This window comes from Vipera berus (genome assembly GCF_964194415.1).
Source record: "Vipera berus genome assembly, chromosome: 5".
NCBI lineage: Eukaryota > Metazoa > Chordata > Lepidosauria > Squamata > Viperidae > Vipera > Vipera berus.
The window spans coordinates 7805949-7821456 of record NC_138207.1 but is presented as its reverse complement, the minus strand read 5'-3'; the positions used below and the strand labels follow the sequence as shown (position 1 = coordinate 7821456).

Here is a 15508-nt window from a genome sequence, read left to right as displayed (position 1 = left end):
CACCTCCTCCTCCTCCTCCTCCTCCCTTCTAAGATTGATGATGTTACATAGTAGGGTAATGAAACATCTGCAAGAAGACAACCAAGATCAGAGAGCACCAAGGACCCCACAGTCGTCTTCTTCTTCTTCTTCTTCTTCTTCTTCTTCTTCTTCTTCTTCTTCTTCTTCTTCTTCTTCTTCTTCTTCTTCTTCTTCTTCTTCTTCTTCTTCTTCTTCTTCTTCTTCTCCTTCTCCTTCTCCTCCTTCTCCTCCTTCTCCTTCTCCTTCTCCTTCTCCTCCTCCTCCTCCTTCTCCTTCTCCTCTTCCTCCTCCTCCTCCTCCAACAAAGTCTCTTCATGGCTGGGATGTTTGCAAAGGCAGATTTTTGTCTGCCACACACCTTATCCTGGCTCAGGGCTAACATTGCTAGTGGCTTCCCAGAAACCATGTTTGTCTGGAAGGCAGCAGAATCCTCTTGGCATCAGCTAACAGTGCCAGGATGTGTTTTCCCTTCAGTGGTTGCTAGAGTGGCTAAGATGGAAAGCAACTAGGCATTTCCATGCTGGCAGTTCTGCAGGAAAATGATTTATTATTAATCTATTTGCTGGATATATTCCCCCATCTGTCCTCCAGGAGCTGAAAGTGGGTGACTTTCACAACCTCTTTTCCAACATTGCCTTCCCCTCAACAGATACGTGAAGGAGTTTGCATTGAAAGGGAGAAACTGGAAACTCCCAAGTTTTATATTTTGCAGGTGCAGGAGTTTCACCGGCCTGTAAGTCCTCAATTTACAACTTACTGTTTTGAGTCGGCACCTGAACCCCAGCACCAAAGTGATTCTCAGTATTGGAGTAGGACTGAGTAGGCTGAATTGGTACAGTTGTTCCCATTTCATTCCATCTTTTCCACAGGCTTCTTTGACTTCCCATTTGACTTGAATAGGTGAAGACTCAGTGATGGAGGCCACGACACACTTGCAAGTTAACATTTAGGCACAGAGCATCCTTGCTATTTCTTTAAATCAGTGTGTCAAGGTTTCCAACAGACAGAGACAAATAAAGCAGAACTCCCAAGGTTTGAAAATTCCTCAAAGAGCATGTCTATTAGTTACAAAGTATAGGCACAATCAAAAGTGAAACCAAGTCTGAATATACAAGTACCAATTACAAAGTATAATGTCCCACCCCCAAAGCTATGCAATATATTCATTTGGCGGGCTTTTTTTATGCAACGTGGGAGTAGGAGATGACCTTGGTTCCCACGGTACAGAAGATTATTTTGACTAACGAAGCATCTGGGCAATCCCCCTCCCTCCTTTCTATGTGGCAACCTAGAATGAGGGGGAAAAAATGGCTGCAGCCATGCTCATTGTAGAATTGACAAGAGCGTTTCTCACCCTTGGCCATTTTTTGTGGACCTCAGCTCCCAGAATTCTACTGGCTGAGGGATTCTGGGAGTCGGAAGTCCATTTCATCTTAACATTGCCAAGTTCGAAAACACGGCTCTAGCTTTTCAGATCCAGTGCCTTTCTGGTAGGTTTGACGGCAAGCCTCGTCAATCTGATTCATTAAGGCAAGCTTGATTTCTTTTTCTTTCAGCTGCTAGCTGGCCCTGCTCTTGATATGTCCAACTGCTCACTTGTTTAATGGCCACTGTTCTTCCAGGTTCACATTCCCAACCAATGCAAGGCAGGGGGCCTCCGGCTGGCTTCTGAAGACCTAGAGAAAGACCTTGTTGGGGAACCAAGGCCCAAGGACCCCAAAGAGTTGAAGAAAGACCCCAACGCCTGCTTTTTTGAAGGTCAACATCGGCCTCATGGCTCCCGCTGGGCCCCTGATTATGACAAAAAGTGCTCTGTATGCACCTGTCAGGTAGGTGGGAAGACCGCAACAAAACATGCACAGGCAGTCCTTGATTTACGACCACGATGGAACACAAAATTTCTGCTGCTGAGCGAGACGGTTGTCAAGTGAGCTTTGTCCCATTTTTATGATCTTTCTTGCTGCAGTGGTTAAATGAATGGCCGCAGTTGATAAGTGAGTAAAACGTCATTAAGCGAATCTGGTTTCCCTGTTGACTTTGCTTGTCGAAAGGTTGGGAAAGGGGAATCACGTCACACACACACACACAGACACACACACACACACACACACACAGGGACGCTGCAACAGTCGTAAATATTAGTCAGTTGACAATTGTCTGCGTTTTGATCACGTGACCGTAGGGATGCTGCAACAGTTGTAAGCGTGGAAAACGGTCGTAAGTCATTTTTTCAGCACCGTTGTAACTTTGAACAGTCTTTAAATGAGCTGTTGTAAGCCGAGGACTACCTGTTTTCTGGAAGAACTGAAGCATCCTACTAGAACAAGGGCATCAAACTGTCAGCCTGCGGGCCAGATGCGTCATGATGAAACCGTACCCACCCCATTGCCGGCAATGGGGAAAAAGTTCCGATACGTAGTGCGCCGTCATGTGACGTTGCAAATTTGACATGTCAAAGCCAAAACATCCGATGTTTTGTTTACGTTACAGGATTTGTCCTTTTTGTAAAGGGGGGGCGGATGTCAACGCTGCTCACATCAGATGTTTTGGCTTTAACAACAGAAGGAGATGCAGCCATTTTCTTCTTACGTTTTACTCTTAGAGTTAGATGTTGCTGGGGTGGGGGGGAGGAATGTGCATGAGAGTTTAGCTAGACATAACAATACTGAATCTAGTGTGAGAACCAAGGTTATTGAAATAAGAGATGGTAAGAATTGGCATGCTGGAGAGCTGGAGAGAAAGCTGGGCACTTTAAACTAATTGGGGAATGTGATTTAGGACTGCAAATTGGAGGAGGGAATTGTGCTTTGATACTATGTGGTCAGGAGAGGGGAACTCCGGTTTTGGCTTCACTTATGTTAGTGCCGATGCTCTGCTACTCAAATAAAGATTCTTTAAGGTAAGCAATGACTCGAAGTTCTTTGAAGAGTTTCATCTGTCAGAACCGCGACACGTGTCTGTACTATTTATTTATTTTATTTTATTTATTTAGATTTATATACCGCCCTTTCCCGAAAGACAGCTTTGTGTTTGGGTTCCCACCTACGCCGAGTCTGGGTTTTAAATTTTTTGTTTTTTCCACACTTAAGCCAGGGAAAAATTGGGAAAGTCTTAAAAGTCGCCAAGTTTGAAGACCCCTGATGTATAGAGTTTCCCTGCTTTGAGCAGAGGGATGGACTAGAAGACCTTCAAGGTCCCTCCATGTTCTTCAGTCATTTTGCAAGCAAACTCAGCCCAAGTGGAGAATAAAATCTTGCTTTGCCAGGTCTAATCACTCTTCTTCCTTCTGTTATTTTTTTCCCCCACCCCCCCTCTCTTCTCCCGGTTCCGCAGAAGCGCACAGTGATCTGCGACCCAGTCTTGTGCCAGCCTCTCAACTGCTCTGAGCCAGTCCATCAAAGTAACCAGTGCTGCCCTGTGTGCCAAGGTAACCCAGGCAGGGCGGGATTCGGCATGTAAATGGGACGCTAGGCTCTCTGTCAGATACTCTGAGGATAGTCAGAGGGATGGAGAGGGGGGAAAAAGCGGGGGGGGGGAGCAAATCCCACAGGATTAAATTTCAAACGGGGCAAAGGGTCCCAGGAATTTGCCCAGGTACGCCCTACTGCCACCTGTACTAATTTAACAGAATGCTACCGGACACCGGCTTTGCCCACTGCCGGGCTTCCCCCGGCGTTTCTTGTTTACCTTTGCCCTCTTTCTTGGGGGGATGACCAGGAACATTTCCAGATGAAGCCCCTCCTGCTTTTTTACCTTCGACCGACCTGGGGCCCATTTTCAATCCTTGAAACCAAAATAAAGTTGACGTAGAGAGGCTGGTGCTGTGTATTGAACCACGGTTGCGTCCCTCTCAGGAGAGGGAGGGAGGGAGAGATATAGTTATATAGACAGGGGAAGGAAGGAAGGAAGGAAGGAAGGAAAGAAGGAGATGGAAAGAAGGGGGAGGGAGGGAAGGAAGGGAAGAAGGAAAGAAGGAAAGGGAGGGAAGAAAAGGGGGAGGGGGAGGGAGGGAAAGAAGGAAGGAAAGAAGGAAAGGGAGGGAAGAAAAGGGGGAGGGGGAGGGAGGGAAAGATGGAAGGAAGGAAGGAAGGAAGGAAGGAAAGATGGAAGGAAGGAAAGAAGGAAGGAAGGAAGGAAGGAAGGAAAGAAGGAAGGAAGGAAGGAAGGAAAGAAGGAGATGGAAAGAAGGGGGAGGGGAGGGAGGGAAGGAAGGGAAGAAGGAAAGAAGGAAAGGGAGGGAAGAAAAGGGGGAGGGGGAGGGAGGGAAAGAAGGAAGGAAAGAAGGAAAGGGAGGGAAGGAAGAAAGGAAAGAGGGAAGAAAAGGGGGAGGGGAGGAGGGAAAGAAGGAAAGGGAGGGAGGGAAGGAGGAAATAGATGGGTGAGTAGATGGAAGGAAGGAAAGAAAAGGGGCGGAGGGAGGGAGGGAGGGAAGGAAAGGAGATGAATGGGTGAGTAGATGGAAGGAAGGGAGATTGGCAGGAATTGCATGGATGGATGATAAGACAGGGAGGAAAATAGTAGGGGAGGGGGAGAAGGGAGAGGGGAGGAGTCAGACAAGTGATTGGCAGAGCCTTTTGAGAACAAGGGAAATATCTGCAGCAAGGACGTTCCAGGTAGAAAAAGGACACCTGCATTTTAAAGTTAGAGATTTCTGTCTTCCCACAGCTTTAGCACCTGCAGCTCGGAGCATGAGAGGGCACTGCCCCACTGGCCAGAGGGCTGGGTCAAGCTGCCCAGGGAAGGCCTGGGAAGGGGGAAACCCCCACCCCCACCCCCGCAGGGGAGTGTATCTGTCCCAATCACAGCCCATCCTGTTTTTTTCCCCTCCTGCCCATAATGCACCTATGCATCCTCTCTCCTTGAACAGAGGGAAACGAAGGACAGAAAAGAGCAGAGAAAATCCGAGACAGCAGCGAAGGTAAGGGCAAGAGCCGGTGGCTGAGCATTATGGATCTTCTGGAACAGCAAATTCTCTTTAGGCTTCAAGAGTTGGACCGGCCCTCAAGGGTGCCAAGGGATTTTGTACACGTACCACAGAGCCCATGGGGGGAGGGGTTTTTTTCCTTAATTATTGCACAGGGTCAAGTTGTCCTCGGAGCTAAATTCGAGTGAAATCATTGTTCCGGTTTTTATTAACAAGAAGGTTATGTTTAGGGCTTTATGGGATGTTCTAGTGCAGGGGTCTCCGAACCTGGGCCACTCTTAAGACTTGTGGACCTCAATTCCCAGAATTCTTCAGCCAGCCATGCTGCCTGGGGAATTCTGGGAGTTGAAGTCCACAAGTCCTAAAGTTGGCCAGGTTTGGAAACCCCAGGACTAGTGAACCCGGCATACTAAGGCCATAGCTAGTTTCTATAACTGAACTGCCCAACCCACTTTGGACTGGACCAGGGATCGGGAACTTCAGCTCTTTTATGACTTGGGGACTTCAACTCTCCCAGAATTCCCCAGGCAGCATGGCTGGTTCAGGAATTCTGGGTATTGAAGTCCGCAAGTCATAAAAGAGCCGAGGTTGCCTACCCCTGTCCTAGGCTATCCCGCAGCCTCAACCTTCCCTTGCATTCCAAGTATTGACTAGATCTAATCCTGATTTATAAGGGACGCGGTGGCTCAGTGGGTTAGGATGCTGAGCTTGTCAATCAGAAGGTCAGCAGTCTGGCGGGTCGAATCCCGAGTGCCGCGGAACAGAGTGAGCGCCTGTTACTCGTCCCAGCTTCTGCCAACCTAGCAGTTCGAAAGCACGTAAAAATGCAAGTAGAAAAATAGGGACCACTACGGTGGGAAGGTAACAGCGTTCCGTGCGCCTTTGGCGTCTAGTCATGCCGGCCACATGACCACGGAGACGTCCTCGGACAAGCGCTGGCTCTTCGGCTTTGAAACGGAGATGAGCACTGGCCCCTAGAAACGACTAGCACGCATGTGCGGGGGAACCTTTACCTTGACCTAATCCTGATTTGCTTTTTGAGCTTAGCCAAGGCTTCCCCAAGAAGAGATGAGTCTTGGGGACTACGGCTCCAACAGTATGATCTATGTTGCGCTTAAGAGTTAAGGCAGCTGCCCTGATCCTCTTCCTCTATCTTAGGGTGCTATTTTGATGGTGACAAGACGTGGAGACGAGCGGGCACACATTGGCATCCTGTAGTTCCCCCGTTTGGGCTCATCAAATGCGCAATTTGTACCTGCAAGGTAGGAGGGGAACGTCAACCAGACAACCCAAAGGCTGAACCCAGCTATTGAATTAACCCAGTTCCTGCATTTGCCCAGTCCACTGAAACTATAAACAAACTTAATGGACTGGAATTGGGCACCGTATGAAACTCCAGAAAAAGGAACCGAACTTTGGTACGTTGGGGCAAGCATCTAGCTGATCTGGCTACATGAGCTTTGGAAACCCCAGCCCAGATGCCCCTTAGTCTTCCTCAATGGTTTCATTTTCATTCGGACAGGTAAACCTGTTGCAGGAAACTAAGTATGTCTAGTGTAACCAAGAGAAGGAGTAGGGGTGATATGATACCACTCTTCCAGTACTCGAGGGGCTGTCACGGAGAAGAGGGGGTCCACCTAATTCTCCAAAGCACCTGAAGGCAGACAAGAAGTAACAGATGGAAACTAATCAGGGAGAGAACTGATTTCCTGACAGGTAGAACAAATAATCAGTGGAATGGCTTGCCTTCAGATGTTGCAGATCAGAGCTCTTGAAACCTGGCCCTTTTATGACTTATGGACTTCAACTCCCAGAATTCCTCAGATAGGAATTACTGCTCACAGATTTTACCACTCTGGTGACATTTGGCCTAAGTTGCAAGATTTCTTTGTCCAACGGTGAAGAATTAGGACTACACATTAAGTTCCAGTTAAGATTCATTGCTCAAGCCTATTCACAAGAATGTAGTCAACTGATGGTTTAGCACAGGGCTTTTCAACCAGTGGTACGGGTACCACCTGTGGTACATTGGCACCTGGCACGTGGGACATGACCATCCTAGAAAAGTGGTAGCGGGGGAGGGGAATGAGCTGAACTGGTGGCAGCACCACACAAGCCTGAGTGAAAGATGGCTGGAGCTGCAGGGCTGTCAGAGCTCAGCGGAAGCGCCAGGATCAGCACTTCTTCGGGGCTGTCAGGGCTCAGCAGAAGCGCCAGGATCAGCGCCAGGCTCCAGCTGGAGCTCAGTGCTGATCCTGGCGCTTCTGAGCCCAGAAGACGCGCCGATCAGCTGGAATGTTGCAGCATCTCCAGGGTCTTGTGAATTATATTCAGATGCTTGGCAACTGATTCATATTTATGACGGTCACAGTGTCCCAGGGTCATGTGAAGTGACCAAAACCTGCCGCAACCACCCAGCAGACAGAGGAGGAATAAAAACCAAACACCCACCCCCACTGCCAATCCTCAAGAGAAATGCTCACAACAATGAAAACCTTGGACAGGAGGAAAAGCGTGACTGGGTGGGTGGGTGGGCAGGTGTCTTGCTCGGCTGTGGCTTGGGGGGCACTTTTTTCAGTGCCATTGTAACTTCGAACAGTCACTCAGCAAACTGTTGTAAGTCGAGAGCTACCTGTACTTCATCACTTTTTTCCTTTTTTGGGGGGGGTCATCAAGTTTTTGACACCTTGCTAGGCGACTGGTGGCACCCGGATGTTGCCATATCCTAAAAGTGGTACAATCGGTGAAAAGGTTGAAAAGCCCTGGTCTAGCACTAAATTGGCACTAGATAACAGAATTCAAGGGTGGGGGGGGGGCTGGACTGCTTGTGGCAACATAATGACTCCAGACTGATTCCTCTCTTGACTCCGCCCCCAGGCACTTCCTCTTCTATAACAACTGCTTCATTGCTCGCCCTGCCCCCAGAGCTGCAGAAATTTTTGGGATCCCTCCAGTACAGTTTGGTAACTGTATACCTACATCTGGGACAGAGTTCCCTACCACAAATCCCATTGGCCTCAGTGGGAAATTGGAGCTAAGGTTTCTAGTCTCAATTTTTTTTTTAAAAAAAAGCAAGATTAGCCTTGCTATTTGGGAGAGGGGGATTATTTATGGCACTTTCACTAGGCTTCAAATGCTTTGGGCAACAGTTCCCAGTTCTTCTCTTTGAGAACGATGGGATTTGCAATCCATTGGATCCCAGAACTGCAAATTGACTTACAACCATTGGTTCAGAGACTGAAGTTAACAACGGCACTGAAAAAAAACAACGACTTATTATGACCACTTTTCACAAGTCACAAAACCGTTGCAGCATCCTCAAGGTCAAAATCCGGATGCTTGGCAAATGGCATGCACTTAAGACGGTTGCAATTGTCCCGGAGTCATGTAATACTTTGTGCAACCTTCGGACGAGCAAAATCAACGGGGAAGCCAGATTCGTTTTAACAACCGTGTTACTAACCGGACAACCGCAGTGATTCACTTAAACCAACTGTGGCAAGAAAGGTCGTAAGATGGAGCAAAATGCCCTTTGCCAACGTTTTGCCTAGCAACAGAAATTTTTGGGCTCAGTGGTGGCCATCAGCCGAGGACCACTTGTTTTAAGGTGTTCTGGTTCTTGCTCTGCTAAGATTTCCCATCTGCGTTTGCACAGGGAGCCACGGGGGAAGTGCACTGCGAGAAGGTGCAGTGCCCCCAGTTGGCCTGCATTAACCCCATCCGGGTCAACCCATCCGACTGCTGCAAGCAATGCCCAGGTACGTTGAACCTGTCAGAAGCACCTTGCTTCCCTGGCTAGCCAGCCCGCTGGTCACAGCACGGGGGGGGGGACAAAGGTAATCACTTCACCTTGTGATGTCACACCAAACTTAAGATCAGAAAATGATGCCCTCCGGAGCAGCGCCCACTTCCTCAAAATGCTCGTGTCAAGCCCCAGGCTCGACATTCAGCTGGCGGCGGGGGCGGGGGCGCGTGTCCGTCTCGCCGCTGCCCAACCTGCCGGCCACGTGAAGCTCCGTCGCTCAGCAGATGCAGAGGCAATGCAGATGAAGAGGTGACAGGTTGGAGCTGGGTTCCCTGGGGGCAGAGGGGAGCTGGAATTTCCTCCCCTTTGAAGCTGGCTCCTGAGGACAATTGAGGACAATAAAGGAGATCACCGGTGGTGGACTTGACGGCAGGGTGGAATGTTGCATGGACAGCAGGGGACAGCCAAAAGCTGTATCTAGGGAGGGGGGAGGGATTTATACCCAACCACCAGGATGCTGGCCTGTTGGGAAGGGAAGGGTGGAGCTGGGTGGAGCTGCAGGGGCAGGATATTTAGAGCACTGGGAGCAAACCACTCCCAGTGCTAACTTTAAATTATTATGTCCCTAATGGTCCTGGTCACTCCCCACACCAAACACAGGAAAGAAACACTCAGGAAACCGGGAAACAGGAACCGTTTTCCTGAGTGTTTCCTTCCTGTGTTTGGTGTGGGGAGAGACCAGGACCATTACAGACATAACAGCTCGTTACAGAGAAGTCCTCGAGTTACAACTGTCATTGAGTCTGGCAAATACGGGCGTATCTCATGACGGTCATAAAACGGATCTCTACAAGGCTGGATCTGTTTTTAACCACCATTTTTTTGGGGGGGGGGAGGTCGGTGGGTGGTGGTTAAACAAATGGGGCAGTCGTTCCATCTTCCAGTCCTGCGGGGCTGGGGAATTCTGGGATTTGAAGCCCACCCATCTTTAAAAGTTGCTGAGTTGGAGAAACCTTGTTGTAAGTTAGGCCCGGCAAAGTGGTGGTGATTCAGGGCTTTGGAGTTTTGCAGTGTTTTTAAGAACTCAGGATTGCAGGCTGACTCTGCCGACTGCCGGGAGCTCGATCCTGACGGGCTCAAGGTGTACTCGGCCTCCCATCCTTCCGAGGTCGGTAAAAGGAGGACCCGGATTGTTGGGGGGGGGGGCAAATAGGCTGACTCTGTAAAACTGCTTAGAGAGGGGCTGTAAAGCACCAGGAAGCGGTATGCAAGTCTAAGCGCTGTGGCTATTCTAGCCAATATTCTCCTTCTGCTCTTTCCATGTCCTTCACACTCTGCCTTTTCTCCACAGCCTCAGAGAAGCCCTCATCCCTGCTTTCCGACATGATGCAGGCTGACGGCCCCCGAGCTTGCAAGTTTGGGCGGCAGTGGTACATGCACAATGAGAGTTGGCACCCTACAGTGCCCCCTTTTGGAGAGATGAAGTGCATCACCTGCTGGTGCCTGGTGAGTATGGAGGCATTGGTGAACAGCAGGGGCTGGAAATTTCATGGTCAGCTTCAGTGGGTAGGTTGGAGACGGCAATGTCTTGGGAGATGGCTGGTATCCCAGTCGTGTTGTGATACCTCGCCAGCCAGTGGATCCGGCAGCCGAGTCTGAGGAATCAGATGTGGAGGAGGAGGAAGGGCCTGGAGTTTCATTAGAGTCAGAGGAAGGCTCTGAGGAGCTCCAAGACTTACAGTCTGATGAGGAGCCTGGCCCCTCTACTCGCCCTCAGGCTGAGACACAGCTGTGCTGCGAGGCTGAGTTGGACAGTGACAAAGCACAGCTGGGACAAATCCAGGATGCACGAATGCGCCGGCAAGAAAAGAGAGTAGGACAAAGGAATGCAATGGGGCAGCTCCAAAGGCAAAGGAGAAGGCATTAGGAAGCCACGCCTTGGCCGAATAATAAAAGGGAAGGTGTGGGAGGGGCTGGTTGCCGAAGGCAACCGTTTGTGTTGAGTTTTTGTGAACTGTGTTTGTTTTGCCTTGGGCATTGACTCAGGTCTGTGAGAATAAAAGGGGTTGTTTTTTTCTTGCTGTTCCTGCCTGTTTGTTGGAAGAAGGGTTTCTCCTTGTGAGCAGAACAAGGACTCACGTAGGCTGGGACAGAACAAGTGGGTGGAAGAAACTGTTCTGTTCCAGCCTACAACCGGCCCTGTTTAAATGTCAGGGACAACCCCTTTTTATAGTCAACAGGCTGGAAAAAACCCAACCAAATTTATTTACAAAGAAATCAAAAGTTCAAGCAAGAGTTAAACAGGAATAACAGACCAGGCCTCTAGCAGAAGATCTTGAAACGGTTGCCTTCAGCAACCAGCACCTCCCACACCTTCCCCTTTTATCAGCAGTCCCAAGGTGTGGCTTCTCATTGCCTTCTCCTCCTCTCACCGAGTTGCCTCATTGCCTTTCTCTGTTCTGCTCTGCTAGATTGCCTCCTGCTCCTAGCGTCCCTGAATAGATCCAGCTGTGAATCATCTATGTACAATACCTCGTGCTCACACGGCTGAGTCTGATAAGGAACATGATGGGAGGGGCCAGGCTGAGAGTCCTGCAGTGCATCAGAGCCTCCCTCTGACACCAAAGACTCTCCAAACCCCTCCTCCACCTCCTTTTCAGAATCATCAGACTCAGCTGCTGGTACCACAGGCTGAGGCTGAATCACAACAGCAGGTGCTGGAAATTTCATAGCCAACTTCAGTAGGTAGCTTGGAGACGGGAATGTCTCACTTAGGAGATGGCTGGTATCCCAGTCGTGTTGTGATTCCTCACCAGCCAGTGGACCCAGCATCCGAGTCTGAGGAATCCGATGAGGAGGAGGAGGGGCCTGGAGTGACATCAGAGTCAGAGGAAGGCTCTGAGGAGCTCCAAGACTTATGGTCTGATGAGGAGCCTGGCCCCTCTACTCGCCCTCAGGCTGAGACACAGCTGTGCTGGGAGGCTGAGTTGAACAGTGACAAAGCACAGATGGGACAAATTCAGGATGCACTATAGCGCCGGCAAGAAAAGAGAGTAGGACAGAGGAATGCAATGGGGCGGCTCCAAAGGCAAAGGAGAAGGCATTAGGAAGCCACTCCTTGGCCGAATAATAAAAGGGAAGATGTGGGAGGGGCTGGTTGACGAAGGCAACCATTCGTGTTGAAGATTGAGTTTCTGTGAACTGTGTTGTTTGCCTTGGACATTGACTCAGGTCTGTGAATAATAAAAGGGGTTGGTTTTTTTACTTGCGGATCCTGCTTGTTGGAAGAGGGGTTTCTCCTTGTGAGCAGAACAAGGACTCATGTAGGCTGGGACAGAACAAGTGGGTGGAAGAAACATATAGGTAGCCTTGACTTACAACGGTTGGTTTAGTGACTGTTCAAAATGGTGACCGAGAGGAAGATTCGGCTGTGAAATTGGACAACAACGGGTTTTACGCTGTCTGCACAGCAAGGCCTTATTACTTCTGTAAATCACTTGTACAAAACTCTATAATGGAGTTAATAGGACCAGTTGTTGCCAAGACAGACATTTCTGGGCCATTAATATTGGCATAATGTGACTATAATCCACACATGCGGCCACGTTTTTCTTCAACTTGTCTGGAATAAGGGGGAGCGAATTCCAGAGTCCGTTCCCGCAACACATTTAAAAAGGGGTCACAGGTAGGGTAATGGGGGGAAGAACAAATGGAGTCAACTGACTAAATTAATCCTGGGGGGGTCAATATTAACCCCAAACAAATCTAGTCTTGCAGAGGGTTAAAATAACCCAGGTAGTTATACTGCTGAAGCCGTTTTCCAGAATCCTTCTAGAGGTAGTCCTTGACTTACGACAGCTCACTTAGTGACTGTCTGAAGTTACCACAGCACTGGAACAAGTGACCGATGACCGTTTTTCACACTTAAAAAGTTCGCTGCAGAATCCCCCGTGGTCACGTGATCAAAATTCAGCTGCTTGGCAACTGGCTCACATTTACGACGGTCGCAGGGTCCCCCGGGGGGGTGTCACGTGATCCCCTTTTGCGACCTTCCAGGCAAACAAAGTCGATTGGGGTGGGGGGTGGGAGGGGAAAGCCGAATTCGCTTAACAAACGTGTTCCTAACAACTTCAGCGATTCACTTAGCAAGAGTGGCAAGAAAGGTTGTAAAACGGGGCAAAAATTCACTTAACAACTGTCTCCCCGGGCAACAGAAATTTGGGGCTCAGTTGCGGCCGTAAGTCAAGGATTGCCTGTATTTCAGCCTGCAGGAGCTGAAAAGCGTGCTGTCCCAATTGTTGCCTCCATGTTCTTGTTGGGGATTTGGGGACCTTCTGTAATCCTAGCTCTCTTCCGGCAACCTTTGGGTTTTTTTAAAAAAATGTAATTTAATTTAATTTAATTTGTTTTAATTTCAGTCCGGGGAAACACATTGCCAACGCCAAGAATGCTCTCCAGCCTCTTGCTCCAGGGAAGAAAAAAAGGGAGACTCTTGTTGCACCCAGTGCCAAGGTGAGTGTGGACTCTTAGCACAAGGTTGTCGGCCGAGTCTTGGAGGAGACACGATGCAGGTCGTCCTCGACTTACAACAGCTTGCTTAGTGACCGTTCAAAGTTGCAACGGTGCTGAGAAAAAGCCACTTAGGGCCATTTTTCACACTTACGACCGTGGCAGCAGCATCCCCAACGTCACGTGATAAAAATTCAGATGCTCGGCAACTGACTCACATTTACGACAGTTGCTGTGTTCCGGGGTCACGCGATCCCCCTTTTGCGACCTTCTGACAAGCAAAGCCAATGGGGGGGGGGAAGCCAGATTCACTTAACAGCTGTGTGACTAGCTTAACAACTGCAGGGATTCGCTTAACAACTGTGGCGAGAAAGGTCGTGAAATGGGACAAAAACCTAGTCGACACCTGTCTTGCTTAGTGATTGAAATCTTGGGTTCAGTTGTGGTTTGTGAGTGGAAGATTGCGTCTATTTCTGGAGTCTTCCGTTCGCATTTTATAAGTATTTTATGAATATTTTAATTGTGCAGCACCAGGGTTGTTATAGAGCTGGGCGACCTGTATACGTTAAATTAAAAAGAGTGAGTAGGCCAGTACGTCCAATGAAGTAGGCTAGGCTAGGCTGCATTAACAGAGGGATAGAATCAAGATCACATGAAGTGTTAATACCACTTTACAATGCCTTGGTAAGGCCACCCTTGGAATACGGCATCCAGCTTTGGTCACCACGATGTAAAAAAGATGTTGAGACTCTAGAAAGAGTGCAGAGAAGAGCAACAAAGATGATTAGGGAATTGGAGGCTAAAACATATAAGGAACGGTTGCTGGAATTTGGTATGTCTAGTCATGCCGGCCACATGACCACGGAGACGTCCTCCGACAAGCGCTGGCTCTTCGGCTTTGAAACGGAGATGAGCACCGGCCCCTAGAGTCGGAAACGACTAGCACGCATGTGCGGGGGAACCTTTACCTTTACCTTTACTTTAATTTAATGAAGAGAAGGGCGAGGGGTGATATGATAGCAGTCTTCCAGTATCTCAGGGGCTGTCCCAAAGAAGAGGGAGTCAAGCTATTCTCCAACGAACCCGAAGGGTTAGCAAGAAGAAGCAACGGATGGAAACTAACCAATGAGAGAAGCAACCTAGAACTAAGGAGAAATTTTCTGACAGTTAGAACAATTAATCAGTGGAACAACCTGCCTCCAGAAGCTGTGAATGCTCCAGCGCTGGACGTTTTTAAGAAGAGACTGGACAGCCATTTGTCTGAAATGGAATATAGGGTTTCCTGCCTGAGCAGGGGGGTTGGACTGGATGACCTCCAAGGTCCCTTCCAACTTTATTATTATTATGATTAAAGCATTAACGTCGAACTTTTTACGTTTTCCTAATAGTATAAACTAGCCATTTCTATTACAACAAATCAATCTAATCAGTAAAACCCCAAATCAAAGTTTCATTTTTTTTTCTTCTCCCACCTCAAGCATTAAGTCCAGAAGCGGTTTCCAAGTAGAAATAAAAGTACTTATTATTTTCTTTAATCAAAGAAAATCTAGCCATCTCTGCCAACTCTATCCATTTCCGTAGCCATTCCCCCATAGTGGGATTCGAAATGTTGTTGTTGTTGTTAGCTGCAAAGTCGTGTCCGACCCATCGCAACCCCATGGACAACATTCCTCCAGGCCTTCCTGTCCTCTACCATCTTCTGGAGTCCGTTTAAGCTCACGGCTACTGTTTCAGTGACTCCATCCATCCACCTCATTCTCCGTCGTCCCATTCTTCTATCGCCCTCAACCTTTCCCAGCATTAGGCTCTTCTCCAGTGAGTCCTTCCTTCTCACTAGGTGGCCAAAGTATTTGAGTTTCAACTTCAGGATCTGGCCTTCCAAAGAGCAGTCAGGGTTGATCTCCTCTAGGACTAACCGGTTTGACCGCCTTGCAGTCCAAGGGACTCGCAGGAGTCTTCTCCAGCACCATAGTTCAAAGGCCTCGATTCTTTGACGCTCAGCCTTTCTTATGGTCCAACTTTCATGGGAATCAAAATATCCTTCCATTTTTGCTGCTGCCATCAACACATATGAGATGCCTGCCCTTCCGATTCTCTTTTTCACTATTATCCCCCGTTTTCTGCTTCCCCCTTTGTCTCCTGCAGCATCAGAGACCCTTCAGGAAGAAGCCCAAGGGACCTTTGGAGGGGTGACCAAGCGCTCCTGGGGACATTAACCGGCCAGCTGAAGCCCAGGAGCACGGGGCCTCCAAAGATATTCTAGAGTCGCCTGGAGTGGGATCTTTCTGAGAACTCCTTAAAGCCAGCCC

The 15508-nt window shown here is 48.9% G+C and overlaps 1 protein-coding gene across 1 annotated transcript in view; it reads left to right on the top strand.

Annotated features, from left to right (window-relative positions):
- Positions 1–15462, top strand: part of CHRD (chordin) — a gene marked incomplete at its 5' end in the record, with an annotated part of 61931 nt that extends 46469 nt beyond the window's left edge. The window contains 8 exons of the mRNA XM_081329148.1: positions 1644–1850; positions 3355–3448; positions 4889–4939; positions 6104–6207; positions 8601–8703; positions 10042–10196; positions 13109–13202; positions 15345–15462. Coding sequence (XP_081185274.1) covers positions 1644–1850; positions 3355–3448; positions 4889–4939; positions 6104–6207; positions 8601–8703; positions 10042–10196; positions 13109–13202; positions 15345–15415 — 879 coding nt within the window. The 3' untranslated portion in view covers positions 15416–15462. The remainder of the gene's footprint in view (positions 1–1643; positions 1851–3354; positions 3449–4888; positions 4940–6103; positions 6208–8600; positions 8704–10041; positions 10197–13108; positions 13203–15344) is intronic.
- Positions 15463–15508: the final 46 nt, after the last annotated feature.